This window comes from Sminthopsis crassicaudata, chromosome 1 (assembly GCF_048593235.1).
Source record: "Sminthopsis crassicaudata isolate SCR6 chromosome 1, ASM4859323v1, whole genome shotgun sequence".
NCBI lineage: Eukaryota > Metazoa > Chordata > Mammalia > Dasyuromorphia > Dasyuridae > Sminthopsis > Sminthopsis crassicaudata.
Window position 1 is genome coordinate 226,885,052 of NC_133617.1, and position 26,254 is coordinate 226,911,305.

At 32.8% G+C, this 26,254-nt stretch overlaps 1 protein-coding gene across 31 annotated transcripts in view; it reads left to right on the forward strand.

The window, feature by feature from the left end:
• Positions 1–26,254, forward strand: part of EPB41L3 (erythrocyte membrane protein band 4.1 like 3) — a 349,128-nt gene that overhangs the window by 223,121 nt on the left and 99,753 nt on the right. For all 31 annotated transcript variants that reach the window (XM_074275655.1, XM_074275428.1, XM_074275433.1 and 28 more), the window contains 5 exons: positions 13,925–14,029; positions 15,271–15,313; positions 19,720–19,795; positions 22,294–22,512; positions 22,890–22,977. In XM_074275655.1, coding sequence (XP_074131756.1) covers positions 13,925–14,029; positions 15,271–15,313; positions 19,720–19,795; positions 22,294–22,512; positions 22,890–22,977 — 531 coding nt within the window. The remainder of the gene's footprint in view (positions 1–13,924; positions 14,030–15,270; positions 15,314–19,719; positions 19,796–22,293; positions 22,513–22,889; positions 22,978–26,254) is intronic.

Sequence of the window (26,254 nt, forward strand, 5' to 3'; positions counted from 1 at the left end):
ACAATTGCTAATTACATTTTAGGCCTAGCAGGACCAAAACTGACCAATTAGGACTTATCCTGAAATCTATTGTTGATCAATCTGTGTCAGAGTGATGTGGATTTAAGTCTTGGTACATGGACCTAGAACAGAGAGAGTATGAATGGTAGCAATATGTAATAAGCCTCAAAAGATGGGCTGAAGAATGACTGAAAATGGCTTTAAATTTCAAAAAATCAAACAACAAAAGATCAAGCCATCCACATTCACCTCTGCTTCTTTAACTTTCCATTGGCTTTTAGTAATCTGACTGTGACCTTACAGCTTTACTGGAAATATTCTCTTGAAAGATACTAAATTTTATTTGATTACTAAATAGAAAGAATTTTTTCCCTTTATTTTATTTTATTTTATTTTTTTAAGAAAGAAATGTTTGTTTGTTTTTTTCAAACTTAAGTAGCATTTGGTTTTGTTAATTGTTTTCTCTTTCTGGAGTTTTCTTGGCAATAATATTGGACTGGTTTTCCATTTCCTTCTCCACCTTATTTTACATTTGAAGAAACTGAGAGAAACAGGGTTAATTGATTTGTCTAGGATCACACACCTAGTAAGAGTTTGAAATGGGATTTAAATTCAGGACATTGAGTATTCCATGCCCAGTATACAATCTAATGTGCCATCTAGCAGCCAAACTAGACTACTTGACCTTTTCTATGCATACCATTCCATTTCCCACCCCACTGTCTTTATATAAACTTTATTTCATGTCTAAAATGCTGTTTCTTCATCAGCACCATTCCTCTTGGTATCAGTCCCCAGTCCATTTCAAAACTCAGCTCAAGTGCTCATCTGAGACCACTCCTGATCTTGTCAGTGTCAGATGTCAGTGCTTCCCCTTGAAATTACTTTGAACCTTAACATATATACATTGTTTATTTATTTTTTTTTATTTTTTGGTATCTGGTCTATGAGGATTTATTCCCTTCCAGGATCATGTAATTCCTTGGGGGGAAGGACTGCTTAATTTCTGTTTTTTCCTCAGCAAAGTAACATAATAGGTGCTTAATAAATGCTTGTCTATGGGGAGACTCTGAGGACCTTGTATATGCTCTCTATATACAAAGTTATAATGGGAAAACATTCATTCTACGACAGCCATTCTGCTGGAAAAAATCCTGGCTTGTTCCTTTAGGGGTATCTCCATAATCACTAGCCTTATTCTTTGGCTCAGGGATTCTGAGATTTTATTTTTCTGGTGCATCAGAAGATGTTTTTCTCCTGGCCAGGGATTGTTGTGGGATCCCTTCATGTGAGAGGATGATAACAATATGAGAAGACTGAGAGGCAGGTGCATTCTCTGACCTCTCTCCTCTTCCCTCTTGCCTACGATTTATTTCATTCCTAATTCTCAAACAACATCTGCACCAGTAAAGGCTATTTGCAATTCCTTGAAGTGTGTTATGATTCACAGCTGTGGGAGCTTTCAGAGAACTGACTGGCCCCATAATAGTATAGTCCCCTTTAACCCTTTGCAGGCTTCCTGGGTTTTGCACTTAGCTGTGGTCCTTAATAAGGGGTCATTGCTTATAACATGAAATAGAACCTGAACTGTTTATTGACTAAAGTACCCTGGTCTTGGATTAAGCTGATCTTTGTTCAAATCCCAGCTCTGATTCTTATTTTCTTAGACCATCACTTCCTTTTTCTAGAATATATTTTCCTTATTTGCAAAAGCAAGAAATCGTATGAAAGGACCTCTATGTTACCTTTCAGCTTAAAGTTTTTTGCACCTATCTGGAGCATGATGTAGAATGAAATGGTTTATTAATTCAAAATGCCCACTAATAGGAAAGATATAATTTGACCCAGTTTGTGATTTGAAATATTATGTAAAGTTCTGTGTGCCTAATTTTAGGCTGACCACTATCAAGCATGATATCAACCCAAGATGGGCAATGAAGATTTATTGAACAGACTAAGAATATTTTATCTGGAGAGAAAACTTAACAAGTTCATGGCAGCTGATGAAGTACTTAAGACTTTCATGTTGTTATGATTATGATTATGATTATGGTTATTTTTAACATAGTGTCCTGAAAGTCTTAATACCATTTTAAATGTTGATAATTTCACAAGTATAAATGCTACAAAGATATACAAAAATTTGAAAAGTTAATTATTTAAAATTTTAAAATATTAAAATATTAAATATTATTAAAATTTAACATAACTAGTATATAGTATTGTACATCAATTTAATTAATGTTTTGAATATTGAGAAAAATAAAAGCCATTCACTAGTTGCTGCTCAGTGTCTGAAAAGCTTATATTTATAATCTTGTCCTTAAGATCATCTAAACAAAAGGGTATTGCTACATATATGACAATCTTGATGTGGTCCCAAAAGAGGAATTCTAATAATATATTATTCCTAAAGTTAAATGTAAAAATAAAGCTCATTAAATAAAATTTGTAGCATTTACACTTCTCAATGTATTAAAGCTTAAAACTGAACTAAGAATTTTAAGATACACTGTATATATTTTCTTTTATGTACCTATATGTGGGTACATATGTATATGTTTGTATAGACACATATGCACACATACACATTAATATATGCATATTTATATATAAAACATACATATACATAACAGTTAAAAGTTTTTATACTATCCTTTTTATTCTTTGCTTATTGAGATGTTTGTATTTGATGATTAATAAGTTCATAATAATGAGGAAATTTTTAGAGAAGGATTATACTATTTCTTAGCTCTGGAGAGATTTAGATTCTTTGAAAAGAAAAAAATATCTGATAATTTGAGCTATCCAAAAGTTAAATCCATTGCTTTGCATGGTATTGCTTTCCCCCTTGTTTGAGGTATTCTGGTAAAGGCTGGATGACTACTTGGTGAATACTTTGTAGAAGAGATTCTTGTTCAGGTTTGAGTCACCACTAACTTCTAACTCTGAGTTTGTGATTCTATGAAGGAAGAAAAGAATAAACATAAAAGGAGAGCAATATTATAACTAGAGTTGAAAAGTCTGGATCCTTAAAGAAACTTTTAAGTACAGGCAGAATGCCAGCAAAGACAGAAGCATAAAAACTAGAAAATGAGATGTGATGTCTAGTGCTAAGAGGGCAAAAATGTTAATGCCTGTCCCACAATACTTTTAATAAGAATTATCATTTTCTTTATAATCTTTTATAAGATATAATCTTTATAAGTTATAATCTTTCAACTATTCTATATATAAGGGGAGAAAAGTATGACTTTATTCATTCTATTTCTGATTGGTTCCAAAAAACTTCCTCCCAACTACCAAATGTTTCATCAGTGCTCTTTCCTGTACATAAACCTGGGAGGGAATATTTCCCTGTATTGTGTTTGTAATTAGGATCATATTCCACTTGAAAAAATAATCACTAAAAGTCACTTTGTAGATTTTAAGTTTGTCACACATAGTTAATTCTGTGTAAGTAAAAAGAATTGACTAATTCTCTCAATGTAGTCATTTTCTGGAAGACTCATAGTACCTGAATTCATCAAAGAAAGTGAGGATGGTTGGTGGTTGCATTCCCATGTTTTTTTTGGTGCTAAGCCTGGTAATTATAATTAGGTAATTTTCATTTTCAATATTATTATTTTGTTGAATTCCTGCTTCTGCTTATTTTACTTTGTATAATTAGTATTTATTCCTATGTTTTTTCTGTATTTTTTAAATCACAGTTTCTTTCAGCATAGTAATACTTCCATTTTATTTGTGAACTGCAATTTGTCTATGGGCATATACTTTCAATAGTGCCATCCTGATAGTGCCGTGTGTGTTCTTTTTGGTACTTAGTGGAAATTCTTAGAGTCTTTCAAAACTTTGTGTGTTTGCTGTAACCATTCCGGCAGTGGCCCCAGGAGGAGAGAGCCAAAGAAGAATAGGTGGTGGCTGTTGTATATAGGGATACAACACTGAAAAACTTCTGAACTCTGTTGTGACTTTGAGGAATGATGGTGAAGCATGCCTCCCATCACTTAGCAGAGAGGAAGAAGTGCTGTCTAGGGAAAGAATTAAACATGTGTTGGCAAGACATGGCCAATATGTTTTTTTACGTTTGTTTTGTTTGACTGTACATACTTGAGAAATCACAAATCACTGATTGAGAGAGAGAGAGAGAGAGAGAGAGAGAGAGAGAGAGAGAGAGAGAGAGAGAGAGAGAGAGAGAGAGAGAGAAGAAAATAGAACCAATAAACCATTTTTAAAAGGTAAGGGAAGAATTAGTGGTAATAGCTGTGAAGGAGCTATTGCAGCAATCCCTGGGGCCTATGGCAGCGAAGAAAAGGATGAATGGATCACTTCTTAATACAGTACTTAAAAGTGCCTGGAGTTTGGGGGTTTGAGGTGGGAAGGGGATGATTTGGGCTGACACCAGCAGAAGGCCTTCTTGAGATGTTTTATTATTTTCTTCTGAAAATCTTATTCTATCCTCAATGTCTTCAAATCTCTCTCTGTTGGTCCTGAAAAAAGCAAATCCCTATCCTGATGCTATATTTCATTGCAGGTGAAATAAAAATTCAAAAGGATCTGTTTTGTAGGGAAAATATATCAGAAACCTTATTATAAAATGTTTCAAAGATCATTATACCAATGCTTTTCCATAGGAAGCATTATTAAAATATTTTCATTTGAGAATTCATTATCCCATGTGCAATTTAATTACTTAGACTTCAGGTTTTTATTTTTAATTTAAAAAAAATTCCTACTCTTTTAAAAATCAGCACTAATAAATCAACTCATTAAAAAATACTGTCTTACATTTCTATCTCAAAATTTTTTTCCTTTTAAATACAATCCTTTCTTTGACCTTCTCTCATCTCTGTGGTGATTTCCTTTCTTATCTCTCTCATGCTTTTCTCTATTGGGATAGCTAGATGGTATAATGGGTAGAATAATTGTGGACCTAGAGTCAGGAAGAGCTGAGTTCAAATATGACCTCAGATACTTAATAGCTGTACAATCCTGGATAAATCACTTAAGCTTTGTTTGCCTTAGGTTTCTCATTTGTAAAATGGGGATAATAATAGCATTGATGTCCCAGAGCAATTGTGAGGTTCAAATGAGATGATAATTGTAAAGTATTTAGCATAGTGCCTGGCACATTATCAGTACTGTATAAATGCTAACTACTGTTATTCTTGAATTTTGTCTATAAACAAGCTCAAGGTTCTTCATAATAAATTAAAACTTTTTCTTAGGTTCTGTTTTGGAGCAGTGGATAAGTACGTGGCTTCAAGTCTGGAAGACTCTCATCTTCCTGAGTTCAAATCTAGCTGTGTGACCCTAAGCAAGTCACTTAATCCTATTTGCCTCAGTTTCCTCATCTGTAAAATAAACTAGAGAAGGAAGTGGCAAACCAATGTAGTATCTTTGCCAAGAAAACCTCAAATGGAGTCACAAAGATTCAACAACTAAGCAAAAAAAAGACATTTTCCATCTCTTTACTATTTCAATGTATAAAGACCAGATCTGAAAATGTATGTTTAGGAGTCATATGCTTAGATTCAATGAGACTTGTTTCCTCTTTATTTTCCTCCTCATTCTCTTTTATTTCCCAACTTCTTGTTCTTTTCCTTCTCCCATAATTACATTTATACTTTATAAAATAACCCTTAAAGCTTTATAGAAATGTCATTTTTTCGACTAATGTGGAAATGTTTTTACTGTTTTAGGAAAAGGGAAGGAAGGGAAGAAGAAAAAAATCTGGAATTCAAAATCTTACAAAAATGGATGTTGAAAACTGTCTTTTCATGTAATTAAATTTAAAAAAATATTAAGTAAAAATAAAACAAAACAAATGTCAATTTTTAAACATGCAAACGCTGCTTTGCTAAATTTAATCAAGCACTGCAATACATCCTGCTTCATAGCCTGTTAGCCCTCATAGAGCTCTTTGCAAAATTATATTTTTCTTCAGGGACCCCTGAAACAATAATTTAGCATTAACATAGATTTTCCCAGTCAAACTTAATTTTTGAAATGCTTGTAATTTCTTTTTTTAACTTCTCCAGGTTCTCTCTCCCCCGTCCCCTTTCACATCTGTCTTTTAATTTCTAACTTTAATTTCTGTAGTTAGATATTTCTCCCTGGAGCTTTATCCTGACTGGCCTTGACATCAAAGGTTATTTAAAATACATGTTTTCCTGACTCTATCGTTGCAGATTTTCTGTGACTCTTTGGTATCCCTTTGCAATTATTTTGTCACAAACAAACTGCTACCCCAGTGCGTGGGTAAATAAGTTACTAAGTGGAAATGAGAAAATGTTATCTACACTTGCTATGTGAAATTTATATTCTTCTAAAATGATGAGCTGCTGGTATAATGTATCACTCTATGATGCCTGTTGATAAAATGGTAAAATAAAACATTGATGGAAAACATCAGGGGGCGTGGTTACAATGGTGTGTATTTGTGTGACTATGTATAATTTCAGAAATTTCTGACATGCCTATGCCTAATTTGTTCTTCATGGTTGTTGCTTTCATTTATGTAGTCTTCCCTCTCCCTCATTATATCTGTCTGCTCACCTGAAGCTTCCTAATCAGTTAGTACCATGGACAGAGCTCTGGACTTGAAATCAGAGAATCTGGTTTACATTTTTCCTCTTCCACTATGTATGTTATGTTGGGCCTTAAACATTCTGGGTATCAGTTTCCTCAAGTATTAAAGGGGAAAAAAGGAAAGGGTTGAACTAGATTTTTTTAAGGAGACAAAAACAGAGGTTAAATTATTTGCCCAGGGTTGCACAGCTATTAAATGGCTGGGCTCAGATTTGAACTCAAGACCTCCTGATTCCCGGACCAGTGCTCCATCCACTGTACTACTTAGCTACTCCCCTGGATGATGTTATTTAAGGTCTTTTCTATCTTTAAATCTGTAACCTTATGGTCCTACTTAATTTCATATATAGCCTTTATTTAGTGCTTGCCACTGAATAGAAAGCTAGTCAGTACTTTACTTTATCCATGTGCTACCACTGTCCAAGCACAAATAAGAGTAACTGCATGTTTATTTCAGCTTTTTAAACAAAACAGCATATGGGAGAAAGTGATTTTGGTTGTGATTATTATTGTTGTTTTGTGGGTTCTTTTGCTGTTTAGTTTTTCAAGATAGTTGTATGATCCTGAGGAAATCACTCTATATCTGTTTGTCTTAGTTATTCATCTGCATAATGGAGATACCTCTCAGGATTGTTGTGTGAAAGTAATAGAATAATTGTAAAGCCCTTAGCTTTACAGGATTTGGCACATATAAAGTGCTATATAAATGTTAGTGATGATGTTGATTTAGTCTTCGAGGTGATAGGGAGTCACTGGAGTTTACTAAGTAAGGGGTGACATAGACCTATGCTTTAGGAAAATTACTTTGGCAGAGGATATATTGGAGTGATGAGAGATTAGTGGCAGGCAGAGCAATCAGAGGGCTATTCCAGTAGTCTGGGTGTCAGGTAATAAAAGTCTGCATGAGAGTGGTTGTACTGTCAGAGGAGAAAAGGGAGCAGTAGTCGAGAGATGCTGCAAAGGTGAAATGGAAGGTCTTGGCAACAGATTAGATATGAATAGGATGAGAGATAGTAAGGAGATGTCAAAGACATCTAGGGTGAGATCTTGGGTTACTGGGAGGAGAGCAGAGCCCTTTCCAGAAATTGGGAAGCTTGTAAGGAGGGGGGATTTAAAGGAAAGGTGATGTATTTAGTTTTGGACTATTGGAATGTATTGGAAGAGGAAAATTATACCAGCTGGAAAAATTAGAGGAAGTAGATGAAAGATTTATTTAATCTTATATGCTGAGTTACCGTATTAAATTTCTTTTTCTCATTCTTCAAGTACTAAACTTATGATGACATTGATAACAAAAGCAGATTAGTGACAAATCAGCTTCTCCTAAGTGTGACAAATGAAAGTAATAAATCAGTTCCTTTAAAGCCTCCTTTAGCTCCCTGGACAAGTTATTCTTCTAGTGTGGCCGACATATAAAGTTTTTTAAATGTATTGTGTTTTCTAGGAAATCATGCTGGTGTATTACAGGGAGTTTAGAAGGATGCCTCATAGTATGGAAGGAATGGAGACAGGGAAGGATGGTTAACAGTATTTGTGTTGCACCTATTTCTATTTCCTTTTCAGCTTACATTTCATAGCAATTGAAAATTGTTTATTGGCTTGGTTTGTTAGAAACTGCAGTCTCTCCTCACTGTTAAGGTGATTTTATGAGTGGCTATGGCCATTGAGTTCAGCACCTTGTATCTAACCCTTTATCAATATCTCATGTTCAATCCCAGCCTAAGATAAGCTAGTTTAGTTCTTAATCAGCTGTAGGTTGCAGGCTGATTTTTTCCAGAAGCATTCCAGCTTGGATAGACCTACCAGAGCCTATACTTTATATTAGCATAGCTCTTGGAAATCCTGGGATTCTGCACACCATAATGAAACCTTGGCAAACAACTTGAATGTAAAAACACAATATATTATTAAGACAGATGTTCCTTGCTTGCTGCAGCGGGCATCCAACTTATTGCTGAGCCTCCAGGAAAAAGTAAAAATAGTTCCATTTGCTCACTTGCAAATACCTTTCATTTCTAGAATATGAGAAAATCTTGATTCAGGCAGTTAAGCTTCTCTTTCTTATCTATCTGAAACAGGAAAGCAATAAACCAGTGGGAAACTTGGGGTGAGGGCAATCTACAACTGAATCAGGTTATTTAAGTAAAATTAACTTTACTGGACTGTTTATAGTTGATAGAGAAAGTCTGTATGTGATAATGGCTGTAGAGGTCACAATACTTAAATTATCTAGTGATTATTTCTTTGTGTGCTCATTTAGTTTTGATTATATAGAAAAGATTAAATAAAAGAAGCTTGTCTCCTAGCTTTCCTTCAGTATAAATTATATGTGGCTGTCAAATAGTAGGAATAATTGAATTTTTTAATATTGATGAAGTTCAAACTCACAGTGTTTAATTTTCATGTCACTCATTCAAATCCAATGAGTAATAATGCTTTTATTTCAGTTTATGATGCATTTCTGTTAATATACATTTTTTATCACCACTGTTTCTTCAAATGTATTATGGAAGACAGAATTCTCTTCAATTAGGTTTTAATCTACCTATCATAAATTTATTTTTACTTAATGGCTGGGGTTTGGGAGAAATACAAACTTTATTTTAATCTTTAGCATAATTACCCATTATAGGATATCTTTTACATACTTACCATTTTTATTATGTCACTTATTCATGAAGTTCAAACTAGCATTGTTTAATTTTCATATCACTCATTCAAATACAAGATTAATGCTTCTATTTCAGCTTCATGTGGAATTTATGCTGTCAAACAGTTCATCAATCACTCAGTTTTATATATATATATATATATATATATATATATATATATATATATATATATATGTATGTATGTATGTATACACACCTATTAAGTACCTACAGGAAGTGTGCTAAGCACTGGTAAAGACAAAAGACAGTGCTTGATTTTCAAGGAACTCATTCTTCTGGGGAGACAATGTGCATACATCTATGTACAAAAAAGATATATGCATTGTAAACTAGAGATAATCAACAGAGGGAAAACACTAGAATTAAGGGAAATCAGAAAAGGATTCATGCACAAGATAAAATTTTAGCAGGAACTTGAAGGGAGCTAGCCAGAAATAGAAGGAGAGAGTCCAGAATCTGAATATGAAATGGGAAGAGGTCTCATTTGAGAAATAGCAAGGGAGCCAGTCTCACTGTATAGAAAAGTAGGTGTGGAATGTAAAATAGAAGAAGACTAGAAGGATGAATTTGGGGGGAAGGTCATAAAGGACTTGTAATTCCTGAGCATTTTATAGTTTATGCTGGAGGGTGGCAATGGATTTGATTTATTAGGAGGATGACATGCTTAGGCCTACACTTTAAAAAGATTACAATGGCAGCTGAGTGGAAGATGAACTGGGTTGAGGAGAAGCATATAGTAGCATAGTTACTTTCATGCTGTTCCAAAAGTCCAAATGTGAAGTAATGAAAGCCTGCATTAGCCAATGAAGGGGAAGAAAAGGAGGTATGTGTGAGATATAATATGAGAATAAATTCATATTATGAATTTTATATGGAGTAAGAGAGAGTGGTCAAGGACGATATCTAGGTGGTAGTCATGGGGGGCTGAGAAGATGCTGGTGCCTTAGAGAAATTTGAAAGGGTAGAGAATTTAGAAGAAAGAGAAATGAGTTCAGTCCTCAACATGTTGTGTTTAAGATGTCTATAGGACATCATGTTTGAGGCGTCTTTTTTAGGAAACTGGGGATGAGAGCCTAGAAATAGGGTTAAGTATGGATAAATAGATTTGAGAGCCACCAATATAGGGGCAAACCTGAGAATGATGAAATCAAGTGAAGTAGTATAGTGAGATGAGAAGAGGGACAAGATAGGCCCTGCAGGACACTCCTGTAGCACACTCCTGGTTAACAGGTATAACTTGGATGAAGATTCAGCAAAGGAGGTTGAGGAGTGATCAGATAGTAAGAAGAGAACCAGGAAAGATCAGTGTCACAAAAACAGAAAGGAAAACATAGGAGACTCAAAGGGAATGATAGTGTCAAAGGCTGCAGAGATGTGAAGATTGAAAAAAAGGCTGTGAGATTTGGCAGTTGAGAAATCATTGGTAGCTTTGAAGAGAAAAAGTTATATTAAAAAGTAAAGTTGGAAACCATATTGTAGAGAGTTTAAGAGATAGAAGACTTCAAGAGGTTTAGTCACAGAAGAGGGGAAAGATATGGGATGATAGCCTTGATTGGGGGGGGATCTAGTAAAAATTGTTTGTGGATGGAGGATTTGTGGCATTTAAAAAAATAAGGAAATAGCCCATAGATAGAGATTGAAAAGAAATAGAGTGGGGATGATATGGGTGGCAATCTCATGGAGAAGATAGGATGGAATGAGAACCCTTGTGCATGTAGAATAATAATGATGATGATGATGATGATAATAATGATAATAGTATAAAATTAAACATTTATGTATTACCTATTGTATACCAACGGAGAAGCTAGATGGCACAGAGATTGAAGAGAAATGGAAGAGGGGGGATGATAGGGGTGGCAATCTCTTGAAGATAGAATGGAATGAGATTATTTGTACATATTGAATAATACTACTAATAATACTATGATATGAAACATTTATATGAGAAGCTACATGGCACAATGGATAGACTTCTGGCCCTGGAAATCAGCAGGACTTGATTTCAAATCTGACCTCAGACACTTACTAGCTAAGAGACCCTGGTAAGTCACTTAAGAATGTTTGTCTCAGTTCCTCCTCTGTAAAATGATTAATAGAGAAGTGTCAAACTACTCCAGTGTCTCTGTCAAAGGAACTACAAAAAATGTGGTCATAGAGACACAGACATAGCTGAAATGACTCAACAACAAAAATAATCTAACCCAACTGTGTTAAATGCTTTAGAAAACACTCATTTCATGCTATTTTAATTCCCTCTTTACAAATTTACATTACATTATTTACAAATAAATAATATTTATTATTCCCTCTTTACAAATTAGGAAACTAAGGCAAAATGAAATTAAGGGACTTGTCCAAGGTCACATAGTTTGGAAATATCTGAGATTAAATTTGAATTCACACCTTACTGACTTCAGAATAATTATCCACTAAACCACCTAGACACTAATGGAGAATAGTTAGCTTTGGCAAGAAGGATCACCTCTTAATGTGAGATGGGGTGAAGTAGGAGATGGTAGCAGAAGGCATCTGGGTGATATCAGGGGAGGTAGAAAAAAAACAGTAGATTTTATAAAGAACATGCCTTACGTTTTTAAAAATTTGAAATATAAATGCAAAAAACACTTCATTTGAATTAAGTTCAGTATTTTTCCAGTTAAGTCATCTTACCTTCAAAAAGTCTCTATGACTTAAAAGTTTTGTCCTGGATTGAACTAGGGCAAAAAATATACTCCATTTGTTTTCCCTGCAGATAAAACTTAATTTTGCTCCTATGTTGAGGCCAGTAGATGGTGCGGTATATAGAGCACCAAGCCTGGCGTCAGAAAGACTTGTGTTTAGTTTAAATCTGGCCTCAAGACACTCATTAGCTGTGGGACTCTGGGCAAGTCACTTTGCCTCAGTGTTCTCATCTGTAAAGTGACGTGGAGAAGGAAATGGAAAACCAGTGTCTTTGCCAAGAAAACCCCAAATGGGCTCATTGAAAAGTTAAGCACAGCTGAAACTGAACAACAGTAACAAAGCACATATGTTTTTACCAGTGCCGTCCAGCTGGGGATCTGCCCTATAAACCAAACAAGTCAAGGATTTTTCTCCCTCTCTATTCAAGTTCCCTGGCTATAAAGTACTCCCAAAGTGTCTAGGACCTGCTGTGATAAGTGGAATTTAGCTTATACTCAGCATAGCGATTCAGTGACACGAACTAAGAATTATTTCAGCTTCCTGGAGAAAGTTTAACTATTTTGCCACTGAATTTGATATTTCATCATATGCTTTTAAAAGAATAACGTAGTTTAAAGAAGACCATTTAAAATATTCCTTACCTCTTTAAAACATTATATTTGGACATCATGAACATATATGGACTTGTATATTTGGTGTATGTACATATTGCTATTGTAGTTTGGGTTTAAAGCAGAGATAGGGAACTTTTTTCCTGCCAGAGACTGTTTGGATATTTGTAACATCATTTGCAAGCAATATAAAATCACCAACTTATAGAACTCAAGCAGTGAAAAGTCTGTTATGCCAGCTTTCTGCTCATCATTGCCTGCAATTGCCTTAGCAAATGATTTTATGGGACTTATGTGGCCTGCAGGCCGGACATTCCCCACCCTTTGTTTAGAGTTTACTGGTAGCGTATAGATATTGCAGTTTGGGGCTTGTGGTAAGATAATATCTTTTAAATGATATATTTTTAGATTATAACCATAGCATTACACACAGTTTATTAGCTTGAAAATGGTCAATAATTTAAACTCCTCTTTGGAGTAGACAAATCAGGTGAAGTCCTGCCTAGCAAGTGAATAAGTTGCCTTAAGTGACTCCTCAAGATAGAACCTGCTCTCCATTTACCAAAACCTCTTTTACCACACTTTCTTAATGTACTTCGATTGATGTTTGGGGTTGGAGGGTACAGTACGAGGATGGGGGGTGGTGTACCACAAGACAGAACACAACATGAGAAAGGAACCAGAAGAGAGAAGGGAAAGCAGGCAAGCTTCATTGAAGGGAAATATAATACAACAAGTACTCCAGGGGGTACTCCAATGAAACATACCCCCTTGCCCAATGTTTTTATTGGGTTGAGTCAAGCAGGACAAGATAGTCGAAAGATAGCTTGGATTGCTGTGCGGGTCATGGTCCTGGGATTTGTATACATTCATGTCAGGGGAGCAGTTTATTGATAATCAAATGTCCCATCAGCAGAAATGTCCTTAGAGCTGTTTTTACTTTGACTAGATGGGATTTAAGCCACAGCAGGGAGACTCTAAATGTGAAGGCTTTTTTTATACTGTGCCTGATTTGCAGTTTTGGGATGCTCATCCTTTAGTCATTTCTATTTTACCTCCTTAGGACTTTTTTACTTGCCCAACACAAGACTTGTGATCATATCTGTGAATAAAGATTTAGAAAGCAGTGTTATAATTTACATCTTTAACTTTGCCTTTTGAATAATTCTAAGAGTCTTTCTTTAGCTCCATCAATTTTACCCCATTGCAGATGAGTCCTTCTGAAAAAGAGTGAGATGAAAGTGTTTTTGTCTGCTTTAGCAATCTTTCTCTCCATTTTTTTAAATGTAGCATAAAATATGTTAAATTGTGACTCATAATATTTAAGAAAGAACTAAGCTTTCTTTTTTTTTCTTCTATTCACAGAAACGTTCCAGAGGCCAAGTGCTATTTGACAAAGTGTGTGAACATCTGAACCTATTAGAAAAAGATTACTTTGGTTTAACATATCGGGACACCGAAAATCAAAAGGTAAAATATCCATTAGGCTTACCTTGTATTATGACAATGAAAATATCTTGGAACTAATCTATGTTTTTATTCAATAAATTAAATTATCCACTAACTTCACATATTTTATGAGTTACATTCCCCTTTGCTTCCTATCTTTTGAGTCCCTCGAACTCCTAATTTCATCCACATTTCCCATAATTAATTCTATCAGAAATAACTTAATTTCAAAGTCACTTTATTGTTCTGAAAATTCCTTGACTCTGGACCCAGTTTTAACAGTACTAACATATCTGGAGCAAGTCACCAACCTTTCTGAATTCAACTTTCCTGATCTATAAAATGAGTGAGTTAAACAAGATGAAAGGGAGCTAGGTGGCACAGTGGGTAGAGTGCAGGGCCTGTACTGGGGGAGACTTAGCTTCCTGAGTTCAAATCTGGCCTCATCATATTAGCTGTTTGATCATGGCAAGTCATTTAGCTCTGTTTGCCTCAGTTTTCTCATCTGTAAAATGAACTGGAAAAAGAAATGGAAAACCATTCCAAGTAATTTACCCAAGAAAACTCCAAATGTGATCATGATAGACACTATTAAAATGACTGAACAACATCATTTAGGTCAGTTATTTAAAAAGAGGTTGTGATGTATTGGATATTGTACTAAGTGATAAGGAAACAGAGAAAGGCAACAAGCAGATTTTGTTTAAAGGAACTTACATTCTAATGGAGAAGACAGTTTGTAAGTAAATAGGAATATACAAAATATACAGAATGTGGGTGGAAAGATTTTAGAGGAAGGTTTCAACAGATTTAACAGAAACCTAACAAAGTTACTAATATAGAGGTGCTTTTCTTCAGAGAAGAATGGATCAAAGATCAATTATGTGTTAAATTACATGTATCTAATTTCATCAAGTTATTTATTTAATCAAGCTGACACTCTTTTAATTGCTTTTCTATTTCTGTGCTACATTGACCCCTTAAAACTAATGATTGTAAACTAATTTCTTGAAAAGTGCCTTAAAAACGAACCACTTACAGTTCTGTCTACAATCAGTGACTTAGAAGAGTGTCTAGGATGATAAAAGGTCTGAAAGGAGGAAAAGGAGCATCAGATTGGGATTAGTGGTATGAGAGACTTGGGTAGTACCACCAGCAGAAAGGAGTTTTACATTGGGCAAGATTAGTAAATATCTATACTAATAAATCTCAAATTATTTTTAATCTTCTGATTCAATTCCAAAATGTTATTTCTTTTTCAGAACTGGCTGGATCCTGCTAAGGAAATAAAAAAACAAATTCGAAGTAAGTTTTGTTGGAATCTTTATTTGGACTATTGGAAAGAATGTGGTAAAACTTTTAGAGAAATGCAACTCTAAATTGATGACTAATGGATAGGAGAAATGCTCCATGCAGACAAGGTTACTACAGTATTATATAAGAAAGATTAAAACAACAGGTCCTTTCTTATACCTTCTCTTTTTTACTATTAGCATGGAATATAATGGTGAACAGCACATTTTATGTATTTAGATGCTTAATAAGTCTTGAATGAATTGAACTTCTATCATTCTATTAACAGTAACAGCTCTTTTCATTTTTACTACCTAAGCTGTTGTAATTCAAGAGAAGCTTTTAAATCGAAGAAGATTTATTTTTAGGAAATAAAGTTAGTGAATTAAAATATGAATTTAATACATATATTTATGCCCCCACATTTCTCCAACAATTAATGTTTATATAGCATTTTAAAGTTTATTAAAAACTTTACATGTTTTCTTATTTGAAAAGTTGGGATTGATATTAAAGTTGGGATTGATATAGCCTAAAGAATCATAACTTGGGGTCTTTTTCTTTGAAATCCTATATTGCTATACTTTGCACATTTAAAAACATTATTTTATATAGATCAAACTATATTATTTCTACTTCCCCCCATGTTTTTTCTTTTTCTGTTTCTTTCATAACATGATTAAAATGGATATGTATTTAACATAATTATACATATATAACCTATATCAAATTGCTTGCCCATTCTTAAGGAGGGAGAAAATTTGAAACTCAAAATTTTATGTGAAAAACAAATGTTAAAAATTGTATATGTAACTGGAAAAAAATAAAGTAAGACTTTTTTTTTGGGGGGGGAAAGTCCATTGGCTTCTTCAGATCACCAAAAGGATCCATGACACAAAATAGTTTACAAATCCCTGCTCCATATATAGTCAGTCACATAGATTGTTGGCAATCATAAAAATGGAAATTACCATTTGACAATGCTAATGTAATTACATGTCATCATGAAAAAGCAATTTTTTTTATCAGCTGTTCTGTTCTTTCACTGGTCTTTAAAATCCTGTAAAAGATTTTCTTTATCATTATTCATAGAGTCCAGCCTATCTCTCTTTGCATCCAGTAAATGAATGCATTCAAATTAAAAGTACCACATGTCTTCTTTTCAACAGTTACTATGAATGGAAGGAACAAATAACTTCTTCCACCTCTGTAGGGAATAAGTTTCATTAAGATAAAAATGCCTAAAGTACCAAAAAGAGATAAGTAAATCAGTAGACCAACTGATAGTTAACTTAAAACTCCACTTTAGCAAAATCATGGAAGTTTCTTCTAGGAAAAAAAAAAAAAAAGAAAACAAAACATCCCAAAGACTAATCTTTTAATATTGGTAGTCCTCCTGATAATTTATGCAATTAAACCTCCTTTAACACACATTTAAAATGTGACTTAATATTTTTCCTATCCAGCAGCTTGTCAGAGAAGTTGTGTGACAGCAATAGATTAAGTGAGATTGAAGTCAGGAGTGCCTGCCATTGTGAGAAATAGTTGAAAATATCATTATTTTTTGCTTTAGAGAGTATTAAAAAATTTAAGATGAAATTTTCTCGGGAATTTTTTCTGCAGAAAGCACTATGCAGCAAAAAGATCATGGAATAATATATGCATAAAGGCCTATGTTGTTCATAATTAATGCATAATAATTATTAGTCTTCTAATTGTTGCAAAATACTTTGAAAATGTAATATATGACAAATAAGAAACTATGGTATTATTAACAAAAAGTCTGTTTGAATAGAATAGTTTAAATTGGATGGAACTTATTGCTAGAATTTTCTTGTAGTAATTTTATATTCTGTCTTCTAATTGCCCTTTCTAAGAGTAGAAAACCAAAGAAAAGAATTGAGTTATCAGACTTTGTATGTTTTCCATTATAAAGATTACATTATATGTATATCACTCATTTTGAAGAAAATTAAATGATCATCACTAAGAGTCCATTAATAAGGCAGGAAAAATTTTTGGATAAAAATAGATTTTAAAGGGCATGTAAAATTATGTATCTGTATAAACAAGTTCTTATTTATACATATTACTTATGTCTGACTAGAACTTCTCCCATTTTAAAATTGTCAGACAATTCTATAGTTCTCTTTGTGGACATGTGCATGCATGTATATAATCATACATGAACTATTTGAATCAAAGTAAAAACATGTAAAATTTTTGGACATATGATTTTTAAAATTCATGGAAAACTTTAAATATTCAATAAATAGCCAATATATTAGCATATGGCATTGAGCTCACAAGATTTGGAGACATATTCTTAATAATGCATCCATGCTTTGCTTATGGTGTATGCCAAATACATCTTAGACATATTTAGAGAATATATATAGAGAAAGATATATTTTATAGGTTTTCAGGGGCTTTTAAATTCGGAATGGTTCCCAGATCATTTAAACATAGTTAGCTCCATCTCTTAGACATATTCTATGTCATGGTGAAAGGTCATATTGCAATTTTCCATCTCCATTTAGGAATTTCTTTGACTCTGGAACAGTTTTGTTTCTCAACATATCAGTATACTTGATCAAAATACATTATTCCTTCCATGAGTACAAGACTTCCAAGACCAACAAAAATAAAAAAAAAAATTCTTAAAACATTTTTATTATTATTAAATTTTATTTTTAATTTATGGAATAAAATAAGCATTTTCATAACATACTACAATAAAAAAATAATTACACAAGAAACTTCAAATCTACTATGCACAACTTGCTATTCTTTTCAAATATACAATAAAACTATCATGTATTTTTTCTGTTCTTACCCACTCCCCAACCCACCCTAGACATGGCTACCATTAGACACAGCTGTGTGTCTGTGTGTACATGTGTATGAATATAAAATTATTCTATACACATTTATGCATTTTTCATGTTTCTTTGGAGTAACATCCGGTGTATGAATATATGTGTATGTGTCTAAATATACATACATATATGTGTATATATGTAACCATCATTTCCCCCCCCCCCGACAAAAAGTATTTAATGGTGATGGCACCATTCCATGATCTTCCTCAATTTATTGATTCCAAACCACTCTATTTTCTCATTATTTCCCTGTTTTTACTTGTCTCTACCCACTTTTTTATATTCCTGATTCTTTTCTTCTCCACCTGCCAAATTATTTTATTCCTTTAACTGAAATTTATATTAGGTTATACTTCTGCTCAAGCAAAAATTATAAGCTCCTCTCAACATGACTATCACCAATCCTTCCTCTCCAGCAAAAATTATTAAATTATTTTTAAAATTATAAAAGCATATAACTGTAACACAATATCTGTGTCCCTAGATCAAAGGTCTATAAGCCACATGTGGTCCACAACACTCCTAAGTGCAGCCTGAACCAGATTAAAACCGAACTTGGAATTATTTAACAAATAAAAAATATAATAAAACATAAATAATATTACACTTTAAAACTAAATCAATATGTGGCCCAGTGGAATCCTTATTCTGCATTATTGGCCCCCATTTTTATTTGAGTTTGATACCACTGCTATCCAACAAAGCTTCTTAAACTATGAATTGCAACTCCATATGGAGTATGTAACTTAATATGGGAGTTGTGCCATTAGGTTTTATTATCAGTCAATATTGATTCATATTACCTCTTTTATACACCTATAACTTGAGGTTGTGAAAAAAAATTTCTCTGGCTGAAAGTAGTTTCAAATGGAAAAAGTTTAAGAAGCCCTGCCTAATACAATCTTCTGGAAGGCAGAAATTTTATCTTTTTTATTTTTATCTTTAAATTTTTATTTATTTTTTTATCTTTAAATGAAGAACTGAATATCTTGTAAGAACAGTCTAATTTAAGAATTTGCCATACCTTTGGATAATGTCATTACTGATTTCCTTTGTCTTTATAATCAAATAGAGCACACATTCTTTACCTGTAGTTTAAGGGGTCTAAAGACCATATCACATATTACTATTTCAGTACCATTGATTTACTTCGTAATCTTATATATTTTATTTTATTCATTTAAAAACATTATTCTGAAAAGCATTCTATCTATAGTCTTCCACAGAGTGCTAAAGGGGGCTATCATATATAGAAGTTTAAGAATTCCTGAGATAGAGAAAACAAAAGAAAGGGTAGAATTCAATGAAGTAATCTCACTGCTTGTTAAATTTGCCAGTAAAAAAAAATTTTTTAAGAATAAAATTGGAATGGTTAAAAAAAAATCCTTGAGATTTAAAGAGTTAAATATCCTATCTCTATTTTGTCATGGATAATCTATAGGTTTCTAAATGTGGTGGTTATGAATAGATGCTAATTTGGCAACAAATTGGAACTAGAAATGGAAAGACATTCTGTGAACTTACGTTTTTCTGCAGGTGGTGCTTGGCAGTTTTCATTTAATGTGAAATTCTACCCGCCAGACCCTGCCCAGCTATCTGAAGACATCACCAGGTATTTGAAAAGAAATTTGAAAGTCTCAAACACAGTGTGAGGATGTATCTCTTTCCTAAGTTCCCTTGAGAATAACTTTGCTTATTTCAGATAGGCTTTAAATAGCCATTTTCATTTGATAGCTAGATAATAATAATAAAAGAAATTATGTCATAAATGAAGAATATTCATGGTTGAATTTTTGGTGTTGGGTTGATACTTCTGCATATTTTTTGATAATTTTTCTGGTGTTAAATACAAAATGAGAAAATAAAAAGAGCATAATCATGTATACAGCAGATCATAAGAGAGGATTCAATATAAAAAATAATTTCCATTTCAGAAAACCTTATAATGAATAATACACATTGTTTCCCCAGCTTTTTTTTTTGTTTCCCTGTTGGCTTTTTTTTTGTTTTTTTCTACTGCCTTCTCACCACCAGCCTAAAGAAGGCTACAATTAAGTATAGACACACACACACATATGCATATGCATGCAAGACTGTACTTTGCTTATTTCCTCCTATTATCTCTTCCTCTGAAGGTGAATAGCATCTTCCTTAAGTCTAAGTCATTCCATGTCACCAGCCAGCTTATCATTTCTTTCACCCCAGCAATATTCCAACCCAATTTCATCCTATCTGAGAAATTGTCTTTTAAAGCCCCCCCATTTTCTGTATTCCTTCTGTTCTTGGCAATATAAGTTATATTGATAAAAGAAAATTTAATTTAAAATAATTAAAATTGTATAACTTTGGACCACCATGTTTCTAGTATTCTCTGACAGCAACACTTCCTAGTATTTTCTGATAGCAACTTAGTGTGGTCTAAATAATTATATGCTAACACAGTATGTTTTGATTGCCTCTTTCCAATGGGTAAATCTCTAGCATAGAATTTTCAGACAGAGTCAAATACTTTGGAATACACAGTATATAGTATTAAGATGAAAAGTTTCAGTTCACTTCATGTGACAAAGTAGAATGTAGACAAAAGCTAGGTTTAAAGTTGGAGAAGCTATACAATTTCTCTTTCTCAAAGTCTAGATTTAACATCATTTGATTTATCTCTAGTGGCATTGTTAAATTTGTATTTGAAAAAATAATCCATAATTCCACTTCATCTTTTGGGAAATATTTTTATAACCTATATAGATATTCAAAAATTTTTCTAAAATATAGTATATATGAAAAATACTAGTAACAACAAATTGGTCAGCTTCTAGATATTTAGACATAAGTTATCATAATCATAAATCTATAAAGCATCTTAGAATTTTATCTAATCATCTATTTCTAAGAAAATTAATGCTTAAACTATCTAAGAGAGATGATTTGATAAACATATATCCTAACATCTCTACAATTCATGAAGATAGAATATATCCAGGCTCACATTGTTATTCCTGAACATTAATGATATTAGCAATAATAATATTTACTTAGAAATATTTTTAAGAAAACTTATTTAAAAGCTACTTTGTTAAAATCACTTGGAATAGCATTTGCAATACCCACATTTAAAACAAAGGATTTTCTAACTTAAGGTACATTATGCATTAGAATTAGTCATTATGACAATACATCTCTGTTTAGAATTTAGAAAGCTAATTTAAAGCCCCTATTGAAGTCCATAATATGAAAGTAAATTATAGTCAAATAGAAATGCTATAAATTGAGAGCAAAAATGGTAATTTATGCTTTTTGGAGCATACATACATACATATATATATATATATGTATACACATGTACACACAGACACACACACATATCAAACAAATATTGCTGGGATATCACAAGTAAAATTTCTGACATCCTTTAAAAAAAACTTTGTTTTGCAAAAAATAAACCAACAGTTATTTATTGGAAAATTACATTGTGAAACTTAATACCACATACTTTTGTAAAGTATGTTTTTAGGAGATACTAGTGGAAATGTATAGTTACATACATACATATACACATAAGTACTTTATTAATAAAACTTAACTAATTTCCTCTTTAAAGTTGATTTAAGTCCTCTGATTTTACCTTGCAGTAAAAATCAGCCCATATATCACTACTCATAGTTTGTTCTTTCAACCTAGTCCATGATTGTATCATTCTTCAAATACTGTAAATCATCCAGTGTTATCAGTGACTTGGATTCTTAGTTGCTCAGTGGCAAAGAATAATTCTCTTAAATTTATTGGATTCAAACATGAAGCTAAAGCATGACTTTGACTTACTTCCAATAGAAACAGATGTCTTCATCTTCATAATAAAATATTCTTAGTAGGATAGTTTGTATATTGTATATTATATATTGTATATTTTAGAAGCTAGAAAGTCACTGTATCTGCGTTTTTGTTGTTGTTTTGTTTTGTTGTAAGATAACATAGATTTTTCTTTTAGTTCCAGGGTATTGTGTAAACATGTATGTAAAAATAATTGTAGTGGGCAATGGTAAATACCACTTACCAGTGTATGCTGAAAACAATGTGACAAACTGTCTAAGCACTATTCTTTGTCTTTGGAAGGTACTACCTCTGTTTACAGCTGAGAGATGATATAGTATCAGGAAGACTGCCATGTTCTTTCGTTACACTCGCCCTTTTGGGATCCTATACTGTTCAGTCTGAACTTGGAGACTATGACCCAGATGAATGTGGAAGTGATTATGTCAGTGAATTCCGTTTTGCACCAAACCACACAAAAGAATTGGAAGATAAAGTGATTGAACTACACAAGAGCCACAGGTGAATAGTAGAAATACTTACAGTAGTTTATATTTACTTTGGGAATGGAAATATTATCTAGATAAACTCTTAATTTCTCCCACAAATCTAGTTCTAGTGTCTTCAGGAAATTAATCATCTTTGGCTGAATTAACTCTGTCTGGCTCAAAATATTAAAATACTTAATTGAATTTTTATGTTAAATTGTTTTCTTATTATTCAGAGCATCTATCAGCATAGAAGTATGTAATTTATTATTTTAGAAGAAATTCCTTAGATAAGGGCTTGTTTATCAGATAACTAATTCTATCACATATCTAACCACATAACTAATTCTATCAAAATGACTTCTTATTTCTTGACCATGTGTAAACTTTTAATTTATTTTTCTTCTTTAGGGGAATGACACCAGCAGAAGCAGAGATGCATTTCTTAGAAAATGCCAAAAAATTATCTATGTATGGAGTCGATCTACATCATGCTAAGGTAGAGGGACATATTTATTTATATTTCTTTCTGCTTCCTAGGACTCCTCCCACTCCCCCAACCAATTCTTAAGTATTGGGCTCATAAAATGGGTTATTATCCCCTTCATCCATTCAGTTGAATCAATTTTACGGGCTAAATAATGTATGTGGAAAAAAATAGCTATTCTTAGAGAAACAATAAGTTTTACTTTTGGAGAATTACAAAAAAAAAAATCAAACTATACTTTAAAATATGGAAAAACTTTATGGTCACAGATTTACTCATTGATCACTTTGTGTGGCCTTTCTTAACGTTTTCCATTCTTTCTTTCCTAAAGGATATTTGCAAAGGACAATTCCTTGGAACTTTATTCCTGTTCATTTTTGGGAGAAGAATTGCCATTCTTCTCATCTGCCCTAATCCTTTGTGCTTTGCACATTGCCTTGCATGTATTAGACACTTAACAAATGTTTGATTGATTCTGTTGAGTTATGAGCTCCATATTTTAGAAAAGGCTTTACTAAGTTAGAGAATATTTTGAGGGAAAGGATCTTAAGTTTGTGCTATAGAAGGTTTGGTTCAAAGACTTTGGAGGGTTTGACCTGAAGAAGAAAAGGTTTAATGTATATATGGTAATTGTCAGTCAGTATTTTAAAGGCTATTAGTAGAAGAGGTGATAACTTATACAACTTTTATCATAGGGGCAGCTAGGTGGATATAGTGTAAGCTCTGAAGTCAGGATGATTCATTTTCCTGAGTTAAAATTTAGTTTCAGACAATTACCAGCTAGGTGGCCTTGGGCATGGCACTTAACATTTTTTCCTTATCTGTAAAATGAGCTGGAGATGGAGATGAAAAACCACTTTAGTATCTTTGCCAAGAATACTCCAAATGGGGTCACAGTCAGAAATGATTGAACAACAACAATAATAACAATAAGTTGGTCCTAAAGAACGGAAAAGAAAGTGAGTCATTGTAGCAAAAAATGGAAAGTAAGTCTGATATAAGTAATTCTGGTGAGAATTATCCATAAGCTAAAGGAAATATTTCAATGTGGTACATTGTCCTTCTGTGGTCTTCATGCAAAGTTCTAGTTAGCAATTGTGAGTTAAGCTGATGAAGAGAATCTTGTGGTATAGACCAGATGAAACACTTGTTTGGATTTAAATGTCAATTTATAATAATAAGTTGTGTGATCTTTGGTCAGTCATACACCATGCCTTAATTTTCTTAAGTATAAAATAAATGATTTGGGTTAAATAATAACCTAATGTCTATTTAAGCTCTAAAGTTTGACTTTCCTCTTACTATATCACCCATTTTGACCCTTTAACTATGTTTTATATCTGTATTTTTAACAGCTAGATGCTTCTCTTTGAATATTTTCACTCAAGTTCAAAACCAAAAGGGAACTTCTATTCTCATTCTCACATCCCCAACCTACACTTTTTTGCACATCTCCAATCCTAACATCCTTTTCTCCCCTAGTCATATCTCAAACTCTTAGTCATTTGGAAATTATTCATCATTCTTTATTCAGTCTCTATATTGTTAATTCCTCCTTGGAAGTATTGTTTAATCCTTCTTCTTGGCTGTCACTATATCTGTCAATACCATCATCACCACAAACTTGGATTTTTGTAATAGTTTCCAAATTAATTTCTCTGTGCCTCATTTCTTTTCTTTCCCCTCAACTCTCCATTGACTGTTGAATAAATTCAAACTTGATGCAAGCTAATGTAATCAATTAATTATTGGCGTTAGAGGCCCTTGGTGTGGATCCAAGCTCAGCTATTTATTTACCTATATATGGCAAAACATTTAATTTTTATTGGCCTTAATTTCCTGATATGTAAAATATGAGATTTATGGTACAGTAAAATCTCTTTCAACTTCAATTTTATAATCTTTATCCAAAAATTTTCCATAACCTAATTCTAACTTATTTGTTCAATTATATCTCATATTTTTTACTTATATATGTTTTTCTTTCTCAGTCTATTGTAGTCTCTTTCCTTTGCCCTATATAGCATTCCATGAACACTCTCCTGTAGGGCTTTGTTCTCTATTTTATTCAACATTGCTGAAATATATAGCTTTATCTTATTTGTGTGTTCTTCAAACAAGGAGGAATGACCCAGTTTTAATCCGGTCTCTTCTCCTTGGTGCCTCTAGGTCACAACTAACTCACCAGTTCAGTCAGAGTTTGACTTTAGTCATGTTTTGGCATTTAATTATTTTGTTTTGTTTTTTATTTTATGTAAATCTTTCTCTCAACAGAGTCTGAATACATACCAAAAATCTTGTTTTGTTTCTTCTCTGTTGTAACTACAGTTTTTATATAATTCATAGCATCAGAAACCCACAGCTAGAAGGGAAATTGGAAGTTATTTAGTTCAGCTGCTTCATTTTATAGATAAGGAAATGAAGATCCCAAATAGTTAAGAGACTTAAGTTTATACAATTTGTCAGTGGCAGAATTAGGTTAACATTTATGTCATATTAACTTAAAGCTCATCACCTTTTCCATTCCATTTAGCTGCCTAATGTAGTTTGGTCCCTATAGTAGCCATTCAAAATATATTTGTTAGATTGAATGACTTTAAACCTCAAAGTTCGGGTGGTATGAGCAGTATCCTACTTTAAATAAACATGATATTTTGAAGTTTTTCTTAAAATCTTTGCCACCATTATGAAGCATATCCAGCATGGTGCGGTTCTTCAGAAGCTTTTTATTTGAGATTTTTATGAATGAATAAAGCTCGGGAATATTGACGTATCTCCTGAATTAGTTCCATAATCACCTGAAATCACTTGAATCTAGTTATATATCTAGGAAAAACAAAATAGATGTAAAATATCTTTTGTGCAAGTTATGATATGCTATTGGGTAAGCAACCCAAATATCTGGAATTTAGATTAATTGTGATTTAAACTGCAGATACAAATGTTATTACAATGACAATTAATTTTTTTCTTTTGTCTCTATACCCAGGAAAATTACAAGGAAATTCTAAGTTTTTTTTTAATGCCCAGGATCTAATTGTGGCACAGGATCAGAAATGCAAAATTAAAATAATTACCCCAGGCTCATTTTTATCAGTTTCTAAATTTTCCATATTGTTTATTATTTTAAAATTTGGATGGTGAAAAAAAAAGAGAAACAAAGATAGCTGGAGGACTTCACACATTTTAAAAATGGTTCTGTTAATTATATAACAATTAGCCAGAAGCCTATTAAAAGTAGAAAAGATTAGAGCAAAATTTCAAACAAGTTTTGATCCAGGATGTATAT